Consider the following 17,561-nt stretch of genomic DNA (forward strand, 5'->3'; position numbering starts at 1 on the left):
CACATGTTGGTTACACCCATCTTCATAATGTAGATCTAAAGGGGAGGGAACACAGAAAGATATGGACAGACAGGAGGTGCTTAGCTAGAGAGCAGGAAGAAGAGGAAGGGTTTTCACGCTGTGATTCATTCCAGAAAGCGGGGAGAGGCTCCGTGTTTAATTGTTTTTCTGTTAAAACCTTTAACTAAATAATATAAATATCAATAACTGGATGCCTCTCAATTCTTTATGTTAATCTGCTAAATGAATAGTTTCTGTTTCTTTTAACAATTCAAATAGCCGAAATGAACAGCTGACCTGTAATACCTGTAGGTATTACAGATACTGCACTGCAGTGGTTTGTATCATATCTATCTAATAGACTCCAATTTGTGCATGTAAATGGAGAGTCCTCTTCACACACTGAGGTTAATTATGGAGTTCCACAGGGTTCAGTGCTAGGACCAATTCTGTTTACATTATACATGCTTCCCTTAGGCAGCATCATTAGAAGACATAGCTTACATTTTCACTGCTATGCAGATGACACCCAGCTCTATCTGTCCATGAAGCCAGATAACACACACCAATTAGTTAAACTGCAGGAATGTCTTAAAGACATAAAGACCTGGATGGCCGCTAACTTTCTGCTTCTTAATTCAGATAAAACTGAGGTTATTGTACTCAGCGCTGAAAAGCTTAGAAATATGGTATCTAACCAGATTCTTACTCTGGAGGGCATTACCTTGGCCTCCAGTTGTTAGGATGCCTGGTTCGTTGACCCAGGGTTTTTGAGTTTATTATATTATTTATAATTTCTAGTCTTTGGGTTTTCGTTAGAGTCATGTCTTACGGTTTGTCTCTGTGTAATCCTTAGTTGCTGTCTCCCCTGTCTGCTACATCCCCGTGTCCAGTCAGTGTCTGTGTCTGCCCTGGTCCCACATCTCTGTTCCCTCTGTTGTAGTGCCCGCATGTGAGTCTGTGTCTTTTGTTCAGTCTGTGTTATGTGTTTCCTGTTTTACTTTGAAGGTCTCTGTCTTAACTCAGTGTGTTCAGTTTACGCTTCCTTGTCTCGTCAGTTCTGATTTTCCCCAGCTGTGTTTCCCTCCTGTTGTCCATTCCCTGATTGCTCCCTCTATGTATTTAAGCCCTGTGTTTCAGTTTGTCATTGTCGTGATCTACCCTTATTTTGCTGTGTGTTCTGTCTGTGTAAAGTTTACCTTGGAGTCTCAGTTTTGTTACTGTTTTGGAGTTCAGCATTAAAGCTGTAATTAAGTTCACCTTTGATTTCCGTGAGTCTGCATTTTGGGTCCTTCATATCACCACCCCTGCGTGCACACAGCCTTCACATAACAGAAGATCGCGACCAGAACATGGACCCCGCAGACTCCTTTTCCTCGGAGTTCAACGGCGAGATGATGCGGATGGTGAGTCTGCTCGACCGCATTGCCCAGTCACAGGATTTACGGACTATGGCAGTCGGGCTAAGTGCAGTAGATGCCATCATTCGTCATAACCCTCAGCTCTCTCAGTTTGCTAAGGACACTAAGTTGGATGGCACCATTACTGCCTGGAGAGAGCAAGTCAAGGCTGGTGAGCTTGCTCTCTCACTCACTACATCTTCCCCACCGCTGCCCCAGGACAACACACACTCTCCACCTGTCTCAACACTGCCACGGACTTCCTCTCCCTCCCCACACCAGCCGGGTCCTCGTTTGCCTGCCTTTTTCCTGGCGGCTATGTGGTCGGAGGATGAGGAGGAGGTCTCCTTTTCTCCACCGGTTCCTGTTTCCTCATCCCGAAGGAAACGGCGTTCAGGCCGCCGCCACTCCAGGACTGTTGAGCAAACTCCTCTCGGGGGAGACAGTGACTGTTTATTGCATGCTCCATTTGAGCATTCTGACTCTGGACATTCTGACATCACACCCACTTCATCTGTTCTGCAACCTGGTCCTGCTGGAGGGTCCGAGAGGCCCGCCCGGCCTTCATCTGTTGATCCCGCTGGGGGTTGTGGAGAACCGCTCCAGCCGTCTTCAGTCTCCACTGGAGGGTCCGAGGGGCCCGTCCAGCCGTCTTCAGTCTCCACTGGAGGGTCCGAGGGGCCCGTCCAGCCGTCTTCAGTCTCCACTGGAGGGTCCGAGGGGCCCGTCCAGCCTCCTGCCTCCGCTGGAGGGTCCGAGGGGCCCGTCCAGCCTCCTGTTCGCGCTGGAGGGTCCGAGGGGCCCGTCCAGCCTCCTGTTCGCGCTGGAGGGTCCGAGGGGCCCGTCCAGCCTCCTGTTCGCGCTGGAGGGTCCGAGGGGCCCGTCCAGCCTCCTGTTCCCGCTGGAGGGTCCGAGGGGCCCGTCCAGCCGGCTGTTCCCGCTGGAGGGTCCGAGGGGCCCGTCCAGCCGCCTGTTCCCGCTGGAGGGTCCGAGGGGCCCGTCCAGCCTCCTGTTCCCGCTGGAGGGTCCGAGGGGCCCGTCCAGCCTCCTGTTCGCGCTGGAGGGTCCGAGGGGCCCGTCCAGCGACCTGCCTCCGCTGGAGGGTCCGACGGGCCCGACCAGCGACCTGCGTCGCCTGCAGCGCCACCACCTGCGGCTCCCACGCCGTCCCCTGCAGCGCCGCCCTCGTCGGTTCCAGCCTCCGAGTCTCCAGCTTCGCCGTCGCCTGGTCCAGCCTCCGAGTCTCCAGCTTCGCCGTCGCCTGGTCCAGCCTCCGAGTCTCCAGCTTCGCCGTCGCCTGGTCCAGCCTCCGAGTCTCCAGCTTCGCCGTCGCCTGGTCCAGCCTCCGAGTCTCCAGCTTCGCCGTCGCCTGGTCCAGCCTCCGAGTCTTCAGCTTCGCCGTCGCCTGGTCCAGCCTCCGAGTCTTCAGCTTCGCCGTCGCCTGGTCCTGCCTTGCTCCGTCTAGCTTCGTCTGCGCCTGAGGTCCCCATGCCGTCCGGTCTTGCTCCTCCTGTCCGGCCTGCACGTCCTGTCCGGCCTGCACGTCCTGCTCGTCCTGTCCGGCCTGCTCGGCCGCTTTCCGGGCCGATGACTGGACATCATTGCCGTCATGGACGGCCCCCTGAACTACATCGCCGCCGGTGCCTCCAGCCTGCCCGGCCCCCTGAACTGTCCTCTTGGCTCTTGGGCCGCCTGCCTCCGGGCTGCCCCCCTGAACTGCCCGGGTTTGGACTGTTGTGCCGTCAGCCTCCGGGCCGGCCTCCTGAACCTTTTTGAGACTGTTGCCTGGGCCTCTGCGCCTTTCATGGGCTTTTTGTCTGTTTTCTTTTGGACTGTTGCTGGGCCGCAGTGCTGTTGTTTTGTTCTGTTTTGGGCTTTTGCTCCCTGTATTTTTTGTCTCTGGCGCCGTGTGTTTGTTTCATTTCGGTCCCTCCATCCTGTTCCCCCGCTGCCCACCCTGGTTGGGTTGTTTTTTGTTTTGGTGTTTCGGGTTGGGCTGTCTGGGAGCCAGCCCTTTAGGGGGGGATACTGTTAGGATGCCTGGTTCGTTGACCCAGGGTTTTTGAGTTTATTATATTATTTCCAATTTCTAGTCTTTGGGTTTTCGTTAGAGTCATGTCTTATGGTTTGTCTCTGTGTAATCCTTAGTTGCTGTCTCCCCTGTCTGCTACATCCCCGTGTCCAGTCAGTGTCTGTGTCTGCCCTGGTCCCACATCTCTGTTCCCTCTGTTGTAGTGCCCGCATGTGAGTCTGTGTCTTTTGTTCAGTCTGTGTTATGTGTTTCCTGTTTTACTTTGAAGGTCTCTGTCTTAACTCAGTGTGTTCAGTTTACGCTTCCTTGTCTCGTCAGTTCTGATTTGCCCCAGCTGTGTTTCCCTCCTGTTGTCCATTCCCTGATTGCTCCCTCTATGTATTTAAGCCCTGTGTTTCAGTTTGTCATTGTCGTGATCTACCCTTATTTTGCTGTGTGTTCTGTCTGTGTAAAGTTTACCTTGGAGTCTCAGTTTTGTTACTGTTTTGGAGTTCAGCATTAAAGCTGTATTTAAGTTCACCTTTGATTTCCGTGAGTCTGCATTTTGTTTGAAAAACTAGTTCATGCATTTATTACTTCCAGGCTGGACTACTGCAATTCATTATTATCAGGATGTCCAAAAAACTCACTGAAAAGCCTTCAGCTAATCCAAAATGCTACAGCAAGAGTCCTGACAGGGACTAGAAAGAGAGAGCATATTTCTCCTGTTTTGGCTTCCTGTTAAATCCAGAATTCAAAATCCTGCTCCTCACATACAAGGTCTTAAATAATCAGGCCCCATCTTATCTTAATGACCTTGTAGTACCATATCACCCTATTAGAGCACTTCGCTCCCGCTCTGCAGGCCTACTTGTTGTTCCTAGAGTATTTAAAAGTTGAATGGGAGGGAGAGCCTTCAGTTTTCAGGCCCCTCTTCTGTGGAACCAGCTTCCAGTTTGGATTCGGGAGACAGACACTATCTCTACTTTTAAGATTAGGCTTCAAACTTTCCTTTTTGCTAAAGCATATAGTTAGGGCTGGACCAGGTGACCCTGAATCCTCCCTTAGTTATGCCGCAATAGACGTAGGCTGCCGAGGGATTCCCATGATGCATTGAGTTTTTCCTTTCCAGTCACCTTTCTCACTCATTAATAGACTTCTCTGCATTGAATCATATCTGTTATTAACCTCTGTCTCTCTTCCACAGCATGTCTTTATCCTGTCTTCCTTCTCTCTCCCCAACCGGTCACAGCAGATGGCCCCGCCCCTCCCTGAGCCTGGTTCTGCCAGAGGTTTCTTCCTGTTAAAAGGGAGTTTTTCCTTCCCACTGTCGCCAAAGTGCTTGTTCATAGGGGGTCATATGATTGTTGGGTTTTTCTCTGTATCTATGAAGCGCCTAGAGGCGACTTTTGTTGTGATTTGGCGCTATATAAATAAAATTGAATTGAATTGAATTGAACTGAAAGCTTGTCAGACTCAGACTGTAAACCAGAGAGACAGTTTATATATACATTTAGTCAGGGCAGTGCAGAGATGTTTAAAGGGGCGGGTGCTCACAGTCAAAAAGGGCACATAGAAGCAGGCTGAAGAACAACAACCCACATTCATCAAGAATCTAATATGGAATCGCATCACACTATATCACTGTCATCAGGTGGGCACAATGCAAAGCAAACATAGCCCTTTTTTTACCTGATGGGGTACAATGTTGCTGTTTGGGGGGTTGCTTCTGCTCTTGCTGCTGATAGTGCTGGAGGGCAGGGCTGTGTTGATCTGAGACTGTAGAGATTAAACAGTCCACAGGAGAGAGGGTAGCTGATTAAACAAGTGTTATGAGATAATAATAAAACGCAAAGATTGGTCACAGCTCTTGGAACCATAAGGTAACAAAACTGTGGGAGATTATTTTCTTCCTGAACCTGCCAGTGTTCCCGATGTTTATTTAAATTCTGATTTTGTGAGTTTAAAATCCAAATAGAACTTTTTTGAACTGTATAACTGTGAAGTTGTATGAAGGTTGTATGATTGTATAACTGTCAAGCTACAGTTTAGTTGTACATGTACGATGACAAAAAGGGCTTTTCTATTCTACATTGGTGTTTCTAAACTGGCCAATTCCTCCAGAGGTTGTGTGAGTTTGGTATAGAAAATGTGACGTGAACATTTCTGGACTAAATATGAGTGAAAGTGTTGTCCCTGAGCCTGTCATTGACTGTTCTGTCTCAATTAATTCTGTGTGACTTGGAACAAAATTAGAAAAGAACCTATTGACAATGTTTCTAAGGAAGCTTCCCCTAAGACGGCTAAGAATTAGTTCATTAACAGGCGTCTGGAGAACTTCAAGATATGTTGAGGAGCTAATTTAGCCAATTAAACCAGCTGTGTTGGATCAAGGACACATCTAAAACCTGCAGGACACCGGCCCTCGAGGCCTGGAGTTTGACACCTGTGGCCTACTGAGTGCCTGAGCATCACTGTGCATAGTGGTTGTAGTTTAGGTTATTCTGGATTTAAGCTCAGCATTGTAATTACTTGTTCAAACTATTTTAAATTGTTTTCATAGTTATTCTGGTAGCTTTAATAAATCTGGTAAAAGTAATGTTTCAGGTTTCTGCTGTAACAACTCCATTTCCTAGATTGAGAACTAATGCTTACAACTTCTTTGATAGTAAACATGATAACAAAGTCTTTTATTGCATAAGAAATTGTAAATACATTTTTAAAAATGTAATTCAATCAGTTGAAAGACTGGAAACAAGAAATACCTTAAAGCTTTCATATATCCATTTATTTATTGCCATTTCTATTGCCATCTATTTTCTTCTACTTATCCAACTAAGACAAATCAAAGAAAAGTCATTTGTCCAATGCTTAAAAATGTGGAGTAACTTTACCTGTGATGAATCATTACATCAAATCTTTTTTGTTGTCAAAATCAAGTAAAGTAAAAGTTGACTTCTTTCTTTGTTATGAAGAAGAAAGTTGAAAATATGTACTCTTAACTACTATAGTCATTGAGATTAGGTTCACATTTTCTCCACCAATTTTGAGTATATATATGTTTATATATATATATATATATATATATATATATATATGTTTATATATATATATATATATATGTATACACATATATTGCACAAAATGTCAAAACAATGATTCTGTGAAAATAAAATGGAAACTACTTCAGTTTAATGAACTCAGCAGTCTCTCCAAGCCAAAGTCCAGCATAGAGCGGCTGAGTGAATGTGGTCTGGACTCTGTGGAGGAGAGTCATGGTTTCAGAGACGCTGTAGAAGGACAAAATACCTGCTCTGTGATCCAGGTACACTCCTACTCTGGAGGAACGAGGACCTGAGACAGGAGTTTCAATGTTGTTGTACCAAAATGTATAACTGTTGTTGCTACAATTTAATGACCAAGATTTGTCATTACATCCAAAGTTACATTCTTTCCCTCTCCCTGCTCTGCTGATATTCTTGTACGCAACTGCTACATCAACGCTCCCTCTCCACTCCACCTCCCAGTAACAACGTCCAGTCAGACTCTCTCTACTCAGGACCTGCAACCAATAAGTGAATCTGTCTGGATGATCAGAATAAGACTGTTGTTGATACATGTTTGTTACTTTTCTGTTCTCCTCTGATAATAACAGCCGTTTGTGTACTGTGTTTGGATCCAGTGTGATGTCACGCGAATATTTTAAGAATCCAGCTCTGGTCTTTGGCTCTGCTTGTGGATCTGACAGTGAAATATCCACTTCAGTGACTGTCAGTGAGATGTTTGTCCATTCCTCTCTCAGAATGTCCTGTAGTTTATCTCTGAGCTCTGACACAGCTGCTGTCACATCCTCAAAGTAGCTCAGAGGACGGATATTGATGCTGGATGAGTCTGTAGACTCACTGAGTGCTGACAGTGAGGGGTAGTTGTGTAGAAACTGGATGTGATCCTCTGTGTGTGAGAGCTGCTTCAGCTCAGCATCTTTCCTCTTCAGCTCAGTGATCTCCTGCTCCAGCTTCTCCTGAAGCTCTTTGACTCGACTCACTTCAGTTTCCTGCTGGGATCTGATCTGCTGCTTCACATCAGAGCTTCTTTTCTGGATGAGATGGATCAGCTCAGTGAAGATCTTCTCACTGTGCTCCACTGTTTGATCAGCAGACTGATTGATGGCCTCCACCTCCTGTTGAAGCAGCTTCACGTCTTTCTCTCTGTCCTGGATTCTCTGCTGGATGTTTTGTCGACTCACCTCCAGCTCTCTCTGCCTCTCAGTCCTTTCTGCTGCAGCTGAGACTGTGTCGTGGCCTTTATGTTCATCCACAGGGCAGAGATAACAGATACTCTGCTGATCAGTACGGCAGAACATCTTCATCACCTCATCATGACGAGAGCAGATGTTCTCCTGGAGCTTCTTGGAGGGCTCCACCAGCTTGTGTTTCTTGAATGTAGGTGAATCATAATGAGGCTGAAGGTGTTTCTCACAGTAAGATGCCAGACAGAATAAACAGGATTTCATTGCTTTCATTTTTCTTCCAGTGCAGAAATCACAGGCCACATCTTCAGGTCCAGCATAGCAGTGATCAGCAGGAGCAGCTTGGAGTCCAGTCTTCTTCAGCTCCTCCACTAAAACTGCTAACATGGTGTTTTTCACCAGGACAGGCCTCGCTGTGAAAGTCTGTCTGCACTGAGGGCAGCTGTAGATTTTCTTCTCTTCCTCTTCATCCCAGAAGCTTTTAATACAGTTCATACAGTAGCTGTGTCCACAGGGAAGAGTCACCGGATCCTTCAGTAGATCCAAACAGATCGAACAAGAGAAGGTTTCTCGGTCCAGCTGAACTCCTTTCTGCGCCATTTCTCCACTCAGTGTCAGTGATTGTGTAACTTTCACTTCCTTATTATAGAAACTGGTCTGACCTCTGATCTGAATGAAAAGTGTTGCTGCTGTGAATGGGGCCTGCCAACACATGTTGGTTACACCCATCTTCATAATGTAGATCTAAAGGGGAGGGAACACAGAAAGATATGGAGAGACAGGAGGTGCTTAGCTAGAGAGCAGGAAGAAGAGGAAGGGTTTTCATGCTGTGATTCATTCCAGAAAGCGGGGAGAGGCTCTGTGTTTAATTGTTTTCTGTTCAAACCTTTAACTAAATAATATAAATGTCAATAACTGGATGCCTCTCTATCCTTTATGTTAATCTGCTAAATGAATCGTTTTTGTTTCTTTTAATAATTCAAATAGCAGAAATGAACAGCTGACAGCTTGTCAGACTCAGACTGTAAACCATAGAGACAGTTTATATATACATTTAGTCAGGGCAGTGCAGAGATGTTTAAAGGGGCGGGTGCTCACAGTTAAAAAGGGCACATAGAAGCAGGCTGAAGAACAACAACCCACATTCATCAAGAATCTAATATGGAATCGCATCACACTATATCACTGTCATCAGGTGGGCACGATGCAAAACAAATGTAGCCTATTTTTTACCTGATGGGTACAATGTTGCTGTTTGGGGGGTTGCTTCTGCTCTTGCTGCTGATAGTGCTGGAGAGCAGGGCTGTGTTGATCTGAGACTGTAGAGATTAAACAGTCCACAGGAGAGAGGGTAACTGATTAAACAAGTGTTATGAGATAATAATAAAACGCAAAGACTGGTCACAGCTGTCAGGCGTTGTGGAGTGGAGGCGAGGAAGAAGGAACCCAAACGGAGGACTCGCAGGTAGGTGAAGCTGGGTGATTTATTGATGATGGAGTGAACACACAGAACAGAGGAAGGACATGGCTGGCTGGACGACTGACTGAATGAATGAACGAAGGACGGACTGACTGACTGGCTGACCGAACACTGGCGGAAACAACAACATAACCTAAACATCAATGACACGACAAAGAACGAGTAGAAACAGAAGACTTAAATACACAGACTGATGAGGATGATAATGAGAGACCGGTGAGTACACAGCTGAACATAATCTGGCTAATGGCACGAGACGAGGTGACACAGGAAATGAAACAGGAAGTGGCAAAATAAACTGAACATGAACAAAACGGAAAGCACTGGATCACCGACCCAGGAACCCTGACAGTACCCCCCCCCCTCCAAAGGCCGGCACCCGACGGCCAAAAGAAAGAAAAACCAGAACAGGGCGGGCGGAGGGGGCCCAGGACGGAGGGACGGAGTCCAAAACAGAAACAGTTCAGGTGGGCGGCCACGCGGCCGGCGGCCGAGACGAGACAGTTCAGGTGGGCGGCCGCGTGGCCGGCGGCCGAGACGAGACAGTTCAGGTGGGCGGCCGCGAGGAAGACGGCGGCGGCCGCTGAGCTGGTCCGGTGGGCGGCCGCGAGGAAGGCGGCGGCGGCCGCTGAGCTGGTCCGGTGGGCGGCCGCGAGGAAGGCGGCGGCGGCCGCTGAGCTGGTCCGGTGGGCGGCCGCGAGGAAGGCGGCGGCGGCCGCTGAGCTGGTCCGGTGGGCGGCCGCGAGGAAGGCGGCGGCGGCCGCTGAGCTGGTCCGGTGGGCGGCCGCGCCGGCGATGACGTCCAGAACGTGGCTGGGGCGACGGTGCTGCAGCCGCAGGACCAGGCGAAGCAGAGGCTGGCGACGCGGCAGCCGCCGGACCAGGCGAAGCAGAAGCTGAAGCAGAGGCTGAGTCCGGCCCAGGCGAAGCAGACGCTGAAGCTGAAGCTGAGTCCGGCCCAGGCGAAGCAGACGCTGAAGCTGAGTCTGAGGCTGGACCAGGTGACGGCATGGGAGCCGGGGGTGACGGAGCCACAGCTTTAGGGCCAGCGGGCGCGGAGGCCCCTGGCGGGAGAGCGGCCGGGCCAGCGGGCGCGGAGGCCCCTGGCGGGAGAGCAGGAGGGCTCACAGCTGGCTCTGGGTGCTGTGGCTGCAGGTCCGGGAACTGAACTGACTGGACGGGAGGCGACTGGACTGACTGGACGGGAGGCGACTGGACTGACTGGACGGGAGGCGACTGGACTGACTGGACGGGAGGCGACTGGACTGACTGGACGGGAGGCGACTGGACTGACTGGACGGGAGGCGACTGGACTGACTGGACGGGAGGCGACTGGACTGACTGGACGGGAGGCGACTGGACTGACTGGACGGGAGAAGGAGACTGGACTACAGGGGACTGGAGTGAAGGCTGAAGAGCAGGTGAGTGAACTGACTGGAGTGGAGGCTGAAGAGCAGGTGAGTGAACTGACCGGAGTGGAAGCTGAACAGCAGGTGAGGGAACTGACTGGAGTGGGGAAGCTAAGGGATGAACAGAGGTTGGCGATGCTAATGGCTGAGCTAATGACAGAGTTACCGAGGGGGATAAGATTGCGGCCTGGGCTAATAAGGCTGGTGCCTGAGCAGGGGACACCTCAGCTAGCCTAACCAGGGACAGTGCGAGGGCGTGAAAGGTTGGATCAGGAGGTGGATGAAGAGGTGAAGTAGTAGGTGGGCCGGTTAGCTCTTCCAAGCCTCCAGGGAGGTCAGGCTGGGTTGAGGCTGCCCTCAGCCTGGGCGCTGGGACAGGCACGGGAGGTGGCTGGACACCAGTCACCCCCACCCGGGAAACAAGAGTGGATGTGGAGGTAGACTGCGTCGCAGCTGCCTTCCTCCTGGGAGCTGGCACCGGTGTGGGTGTAGGCCGGGCCCTAGACATCTGAGGAGGTGAAATGGCTGAAGAGGAAGGCCAGATCTGGGCTGCCGTGCTGGTGGGGAATGGCTGAGTGACGGGTGTGGAAATGGTGACCGGGTGTGTGCTACTGGCAGGTTTATCAGGGTTTGGTCTGTTTTTTCTGCCACCACGATTTACAGTCTTTGTGGGAGCAGCGCAGAAAAAAATCTTCCCAGTCTACATCCTCCAGGAGGGAAACACCCCATGGATCGGTGGTGGAGCTGTTATGTGTTTTATGAGAATAATCGGATGACGGATGTGGAAAACAGTTAGTGGAACTCACCACCGGGAGCTGTTGAAAATAGTCCATATTGTGGCGGCGTGTGCGCCGCTTTCTCCGGGAAGAGGAAGCGGCCGGGGTAAACAGCTGAGCCTCTGGCGCGGTAGCCTCCATTGAGCCGAGGTGGGAGGCGTAGCCGCGGTGCCTTGGCGAAGGTGGAGGTCCGGCGAATGAGGCGGCGGGTGTGTGAACGAGGAGCGGAGCGGCGAGAGAGGAAGCGGCCGAAACGCGGCATGAAACGTCCGCTCTCCGCGGCAAATGCTCCGGGGCAGGTGAGGCAGCAGGTGGGGGAACACGGCGTCTCCGAGGCCCGCCCAGAGCCAGGCGAGTCCCCTCGAAGACGTGCTCTCTCTCCGCGAAGAGCCGCTGTTTTCCCCTGACCACCTCTGCCCAACGGGAAAGCGCTGCCACCTGCCGCTCGTAGAGGTCCGAGTCCGCTGGGTCCCAATCGTGTCTTCGTGGCACGGGTCGTGTCATTCTGTCAGGCGTTGTGGAGTGGAGGCGAGGAAGAAGGAACCCAAACGCAGGACTCGCAGGTAGGTGAAGCTGGGTGATTTATTGATGATGGAGTGAACACACAGAACAGAGGAAGGACATGGCTGGCTGGACGACTGACTGAATGAATGAACGAAGGACGGACTGACTGACTGGCTGACCGAACACTGGCGGAAACAACAACATAACCTAAACATCAATGACACGACAAAGAACGAGTAGAAACAGAAGACTTAAATACACAGACTGATGAGGATGATAATGAGAGACCGGTGAGTACACAGCTGAACATAATCTGGCTAATGGCACGAGACGAGGTGACACAGGAACAAACAGGAAATGAAACAGGAAGTGGCAAAATAAACTGAACATGAACAAAACGGAAAGCACTGGGTCACCGACCCAGGAACCCTGACAACAGCGCTTGGATCCATAAGGCAACAAAACTGTGGGAGATTATTTTCTTCCTGAACCTGCCAGTGTTCCCGATGTTTATTTAAATTCTGATTTTGTGAGTTTAAAGTCCAAAAAGAACTTTTTTGAACTGTATAATTGTGAAGTTGTATAACAGTTGTATGATTGTATAACTGTCAAGCTGCAGTTTAGTTGTACATGTACGATGACAAAAAAGGCTTTTCTATTCTACGTTGGTGTTTCTAAACTGGCCAATTCCTCCAGAGGTTGTGTGAGTTTGGTATAGAAAATGTGACGTGAACATTTCTGGACTAAATATGAGTGAAAGTGTTGTCCCTGAGCCTGTCATTGACTGTTCTGTCTCAATTAATTCTGTGTGACTTGGAACAAAATTAGAAAAGAACCTATTGACAATGTTTCTAAGGATGCCTCCGCCTGTATGAGGGACCAAACCTGTGGGTCCCTCTCCTCCTGAACCAGAGGCACAGCCCCAGCTTGAGCCACCAGAGCCTGTCGTTTGCCTACTGCAGGGGTATCGAACTCCAGGCCTTGTGGTCCGGTGTCCTGCAGGTTTTAGATATCATCCTGGGTCAACACACCTGAATCAAAGAATTAGTTCATTAACAGGCGTCTGGAGAACTTCAAGATATGTTGAGGAGCTCATTTAGCCATTTAAACCAGCTGTGTTGGATCAAGGACACATCTAAAACCTGCAGGACTCCGGCCCTCGAGGCCTGGAGTTTGACACCTGTGGCCTACTGAGTGCCTGTGCATCACTGTGCATAGTGGTTGTAGTTTAGGTTATTCTGGATTTAAGCTCAGCATTGTAATTACTTGTTCAAACTATTTTAGATTGTTTTCATAGTTATTCTGGTAGCTTTAATAAATCTGGTAAAAGTAATGTTTCAGGTTTCTGCTGTAACAACTCCATTTCCTAGATTGAGATCTAATGCTTACAACTTCTTTGATAGTAAACATGATAACAAAGTCTTTTATTACATAAGAAATTGTAAATACATTTTTAAAAATGTAATTCAATCAGTTGAAAGACTGGAAACAAGAAATACCTTAAAGCTTTCATATATCCATTTATTTATTGCCATTTCTATTGCCATCTATTTTCTTCTACTTATCCAACTAAGACACATCAAAGAAAAGTCATTTGTCCAATGCTTAAAAATGTGGAGTAACTTTACCTGTGATGAATCATTACATCAAATCTTTTTTGTTGTCAAAATCAAGTAAAGTAAAAGTTGACTTCTTTCTTTTTTATGAAGAAGAAAGTTGAAAATATGTACTCTTAACTACTATAGTCATTGAGATTAGGTTCACATTTTCTCCACCAATTTTGAGTATACATATATACACACACATATATATATATATATATATATATATATATACACACACACACACACACACATATATATATATATATGTGTGTGTGTGTGTGTGTGTATATATATATATATATATATATATATATATATATATACACACACACATATATGTATATATGTGTGTGTATATATGTATATATATATATATATATACATATATACATATATATATATATATTGCACAAAATGTCAAAACAATGATTAACAAAATAAAATGGAAATGTTAAGGGTTCAATATTGAGGAGAGGTGCAGGAGGCAATCCAGGAATAACAACACTGATCCAGCCAGGTGCAATCAAACGATGATTTTAATGAAGTACACGCGTGGGAAGATCACCACCATACACAGACAGCAACTGATCTTCGACTTACAGAGCAAAAGCAGGTGTTTTATACCTTTGAGGGCTTAAATTTAATGACGCCCCAAAAACGTCACAGACATACAGTTTATACATAGATAGGATTCATAATCACAATGACTCTTAACACAATTAAAGATAACACTGTCTCCGTCTCCACGACAGATGTTTCCTGTCAGCGGTCTGACTTTTACTTCTCGTCTGGCAAACTGTTCTTCTATTTGCAGAGACAGCAAGAAACCATTCCTCTTTTACAGAGACAATTTTAGAGTTACAGGCAAACATGATTAACCTCTCACCTATAAATGACTCTATCTACTGTGTGTTCGTGTGTGTGTGTGTCAGCCTGAGATGCACTCAATTTCACCTTTCACCTCACGCACTAACACTCACAGTCAAACAGAGGCCACTCTCTAATGTGTTAGCAGTTTACTAAAACTATATGTGCACTATGTTGAATAAATGTCTTAATCAAATGATACTACTTAAAACCTCATAAAAGAATATGAACCAATAAAGATAATAAAGAATAACCAGATATATGTGTTTTGTAAGCCTGCGCCCCTTTACGCTCCAAGTCTCCCCCAATATATCAACCGAGACGTCGCGCTCAGTGAAGCTTATAACCCTCAATAGACTGAGCCACAACTCTTAATAAGCACAAAATGCAATGTGTAAAAATAGTTAGAACTGTACCTGGAATACAAGGTTAGTAGGATAATCATATGCATAAACATTTTAAGGCCATCTTAAAGCTATCTGTTACATTGTTAAGGCAATGATTATACTGCAGATTATATTGTGCTGGTAAAATACTTTTGTTCAACCCCACAGAAACTATTTCAGTTTGATGAACTCAGCAGTCTTTCCAAGCCAAAGTCCAGCATAGAGCGGCTGAGTGAATGTGGTCTGGACTCTGTGGAGGAGAGTCATGGTTTCAGAGACGCTGTAGAAGGACAAAATACCTGCTCTGTGATCCAGGTACACTCCTACTCTGGAGGAACGAGGACCTGAGACACGAGTTTCAATGTTGTTGTACCAAAAACTGTTGTTACAATCTAATGCCCAAGATTTGTCATTACGTCCAAAGTTACATTCTTTCCCTTTCCCTGCTCTGCTGATATTCTTGTACACAACTGCTACATGACCTCTTCTCCCTCTCCACTCCACCTCCCAGTAACAACGTCCAGTCAGACTCTCTGTACTCAGGACCTGAGACCAATAAGTGAATCTGTCTGGATGATCAGAATAAGACTGTTGTTGATCCATGTTTGTTACTCTTCTGTTCTCCTCTGATAATAACAGCTTTTTGTTTGCTGTGTTTGGATCCAGTGTGATTTCCTTTGAATATTTTAAGAATTCAGCTCTGGTCTTTGGCTCTGGTTGTGACAGTAAAACATCCACTTCAGTGACTGTCAGTGAGATGTTTGTCCATTCCTCTCTCAGAATGTCCTGTAGTTTATCTCTGAGCTCTGACACAGCTGCAGTCACATCCTCAAAGTAGCTCAGAGGACGGATATTGATGCTGGATGAGTCTGTAGACTCACTGAGTGCTGACAGTGAGGGGTAGTTGTGTAGAAACTGGATGTGATCCTCTGTGTGTGAGAGCTGCTTCAGCTCAGCATCTTTCCTCTTCAGCTCAGTGATCTCCTGCTCCAGCTTCTCCTGAAGCTCTTTGACTCAACTCACTTCAGTTTCCTGCTGGGATCTGATCTGCTGCTTCACATCAGAGCTTCTTTTCTGGATGAGATGGATCAGCTCAGTGAAGATCTTCTCACTGTGCTCCACTGTTTGATCAGCAGACCGATTGATGGCCTCCACCTCCTGTTGAAGCAGCTTCACATCTTTCTCTCTGTCCTGGATTCTCTGCTGGATGTTTTGTCGACTCACCTCCAGCTCTCTCTGCCTCTCAGTCCTTTCTGCTGCAGCTGAGACTGTGTCGTGGCCTTTATGTTCATCCACAGAGCAGAGATAACAGATACTCTGCTGATCAGTACGGCAGAACATCTTCATCACCTGATCATGACGAGAGCAGATGTTCTCCTGGAGCTTCTTGGAGGGCTCCACCAGCTTGTGTTTCTTGAATGGAGCAGCATCATAATGAGGTTGAAGGTGTTTCTCACAGTAAGATGCCAGACAGACTAAACAGGACTTGAAGGCTTTTATTTTTCTTCCAGTGCAGACATCACAGGCCACATCTTCAGGTCCAGCATAGCAGTGATCAGCAGGAGCAGCTTGGAGTCCAGTCTTCTTCAGCTCCTCCACTAAAACTGCTAACATGGTGTTTTTCACCAGGACAGGCCTCGCTGTGAACGTCTGTCTGCACTGAGGGCAGCTGTAGAAAGGATTCTCCCCTTTGTCCCAGAATCTTTTAATACAGTTCATACAGTAGCTGTGTCCACAGGGAAGAGTCACCGGATCCTTCAGTAGATCCAAACAGATCGAACAAGAGAAGGTTTCTCGGTCCAGCTGAACTCCTTTCTGCGCCATTTCTCCTCTCAGTGTCAATAATTGTGTAAGTTTCACTTCCTTATTATAGAAGCTGTTCTGACCTCTGATCTGAACAATATGTGATGGGGCCTGCCAGCTCTAACACATGTTGGTTACACCCATCTTCATAATGTACAATGACAGACAGGAGGTGCTTAGCTAGAGAGCAGGAAGAAGAGGAAGGGTTTTCATGCTGTGATTCATTCCAGAAAGCGGGGAGAGGCTCTGTGTTTAATTGGTTTCTGTTCAAACCTTTAACTAAATAATATAAATGTCAATAACTGGATGCCTCTCAATTCTTTATGTTAATCTGCTAAATGAATAGTTTCTGTTTCTTTTAACAATTCAAATAGCAGAAATGAACAGCTGACAGCTTGTCAGACTCAGACTGTAAACCATAGAGACGGTTTGAAGGAGGACTCAAGCGCAGGACTCCGGGCTCAGATGCACACAATAAAGATTTATTTACAATTCACCAGGTGTATATACAAGAAGGTGGGGGGGGGGGGGGGGGGGGGGGGGGGGGGGGTTTGCTATGTACAGCAGCGTGAGGGAAAAGGGGCTCCAGGGAAGTCCAGGGAAAAAGCACGCGTTCTTCAGATCATCCACACACACGATCACTGGTTCTCACTCCAACACTTGCCACTCAGGAATCACACGGGGGGAATTCAGGGAGCTCTGTAGACAGGGAGATGGGGTTAAATACAACACACAAAGGAAACACACTTAACTTGACTTGCTGTAGCTTGGCTTCACTAGGAGACAACGATCCAGCGATGAACAGCAGTCACCTCCTGGCTTAAATGCTGATCATCTTAATGAGACCCAGGTGTCTCATCTCCTGAGGGCGTGAACCCACAGTGAGTTCCGCTCTGGCGAGAGAAAAGAGGAGAGAGAGAGGAAGAGAGAGAGAAACAGAGGGTGCTGATCAGCGTGCAGCTGCACTGAGTCCTGTCACTCTTAAATCTGTTTAGCAGGGGTTGGTGGAGGTTTGCCCGGTGCTGCATCGGTCATGTCAGTGGGGGGATCCGGGGGTTTCTCTGTGAATTTC

General features: G+C 47.6%; 2 protein-coding genes across 3 annotated transcripts; one reads left to right on the plus strand and one right to left on the minus strand.

The window, feature by feature from the left end:
• Window positions 1–1,352: 1,352 nt before the first annotated feature.
• Window positions 1,353–3,176, plus strand: LOC148097450 (uncharacterized). Its single transcript, XM_087832402.1, has 3 exons — window positions 1,353–1,817; window positions 2,079–2,591; window positions 2,679–3,176. Exons 1-3 carry the CDS (start codon window positions 1,353–1,355, stop codon window positions 3,174–3,176), a joined length of 1,476 nt encoding a protein of 491 aa, XP_087688528.1.
• Window positions 3,177–6,471: 3,295 nt separating this feature from the next.
• LOC148097451 (tripartite motif-containing protein 16-like) lies at window positions 6,472–16,510 on the minus strand. 2 transcript variants are annotated; one of them, XM_087832109.1, is made up of 2 exons: window positions 16,323–16,510; window positions 6,472–8,069 (listed from the first exon to the last, which is right to left on the minus strand). In XM_087832109.1, the coding sequence occupies exons 1-2, from the start codon at window positions 16,508–16,510 to the stop codon at window positions 6,593–6,595; spliced, it is 1,665 nt and encodes a 554-aa protein (XP_087688235.1). In that variant the 3' UTR covers window positions 6,472–6,592. The 2 variants fall into 2 exon arrangements, with proteins under 2 accessions (XP_087688235.1, XP_087688234.1); XM_087832108.1 differs by lacking the exon at window positions 16,323–16,510 and having other exon boundaries at window positions 6,472–8,395.
• Window positions 16,511–17,561: the final 1,051 nt, after the last annotated feature.

The sequence above is a fragment of the Neolamprologus brichardi genome, chromosome 18, assembly GCF_056152115.1.
Source record: "Neolamprologus brichardi isolate AB-2024 chromosome 18, ASM5615211v1, whole genome shotgun sequence".
Lineage (NCBI taxonomy): Eukaryota > Metazoa > Chordata > Actinopteri > Cichliformes > Cichlidae > Neolamprologus > Neolamprologus brichardi.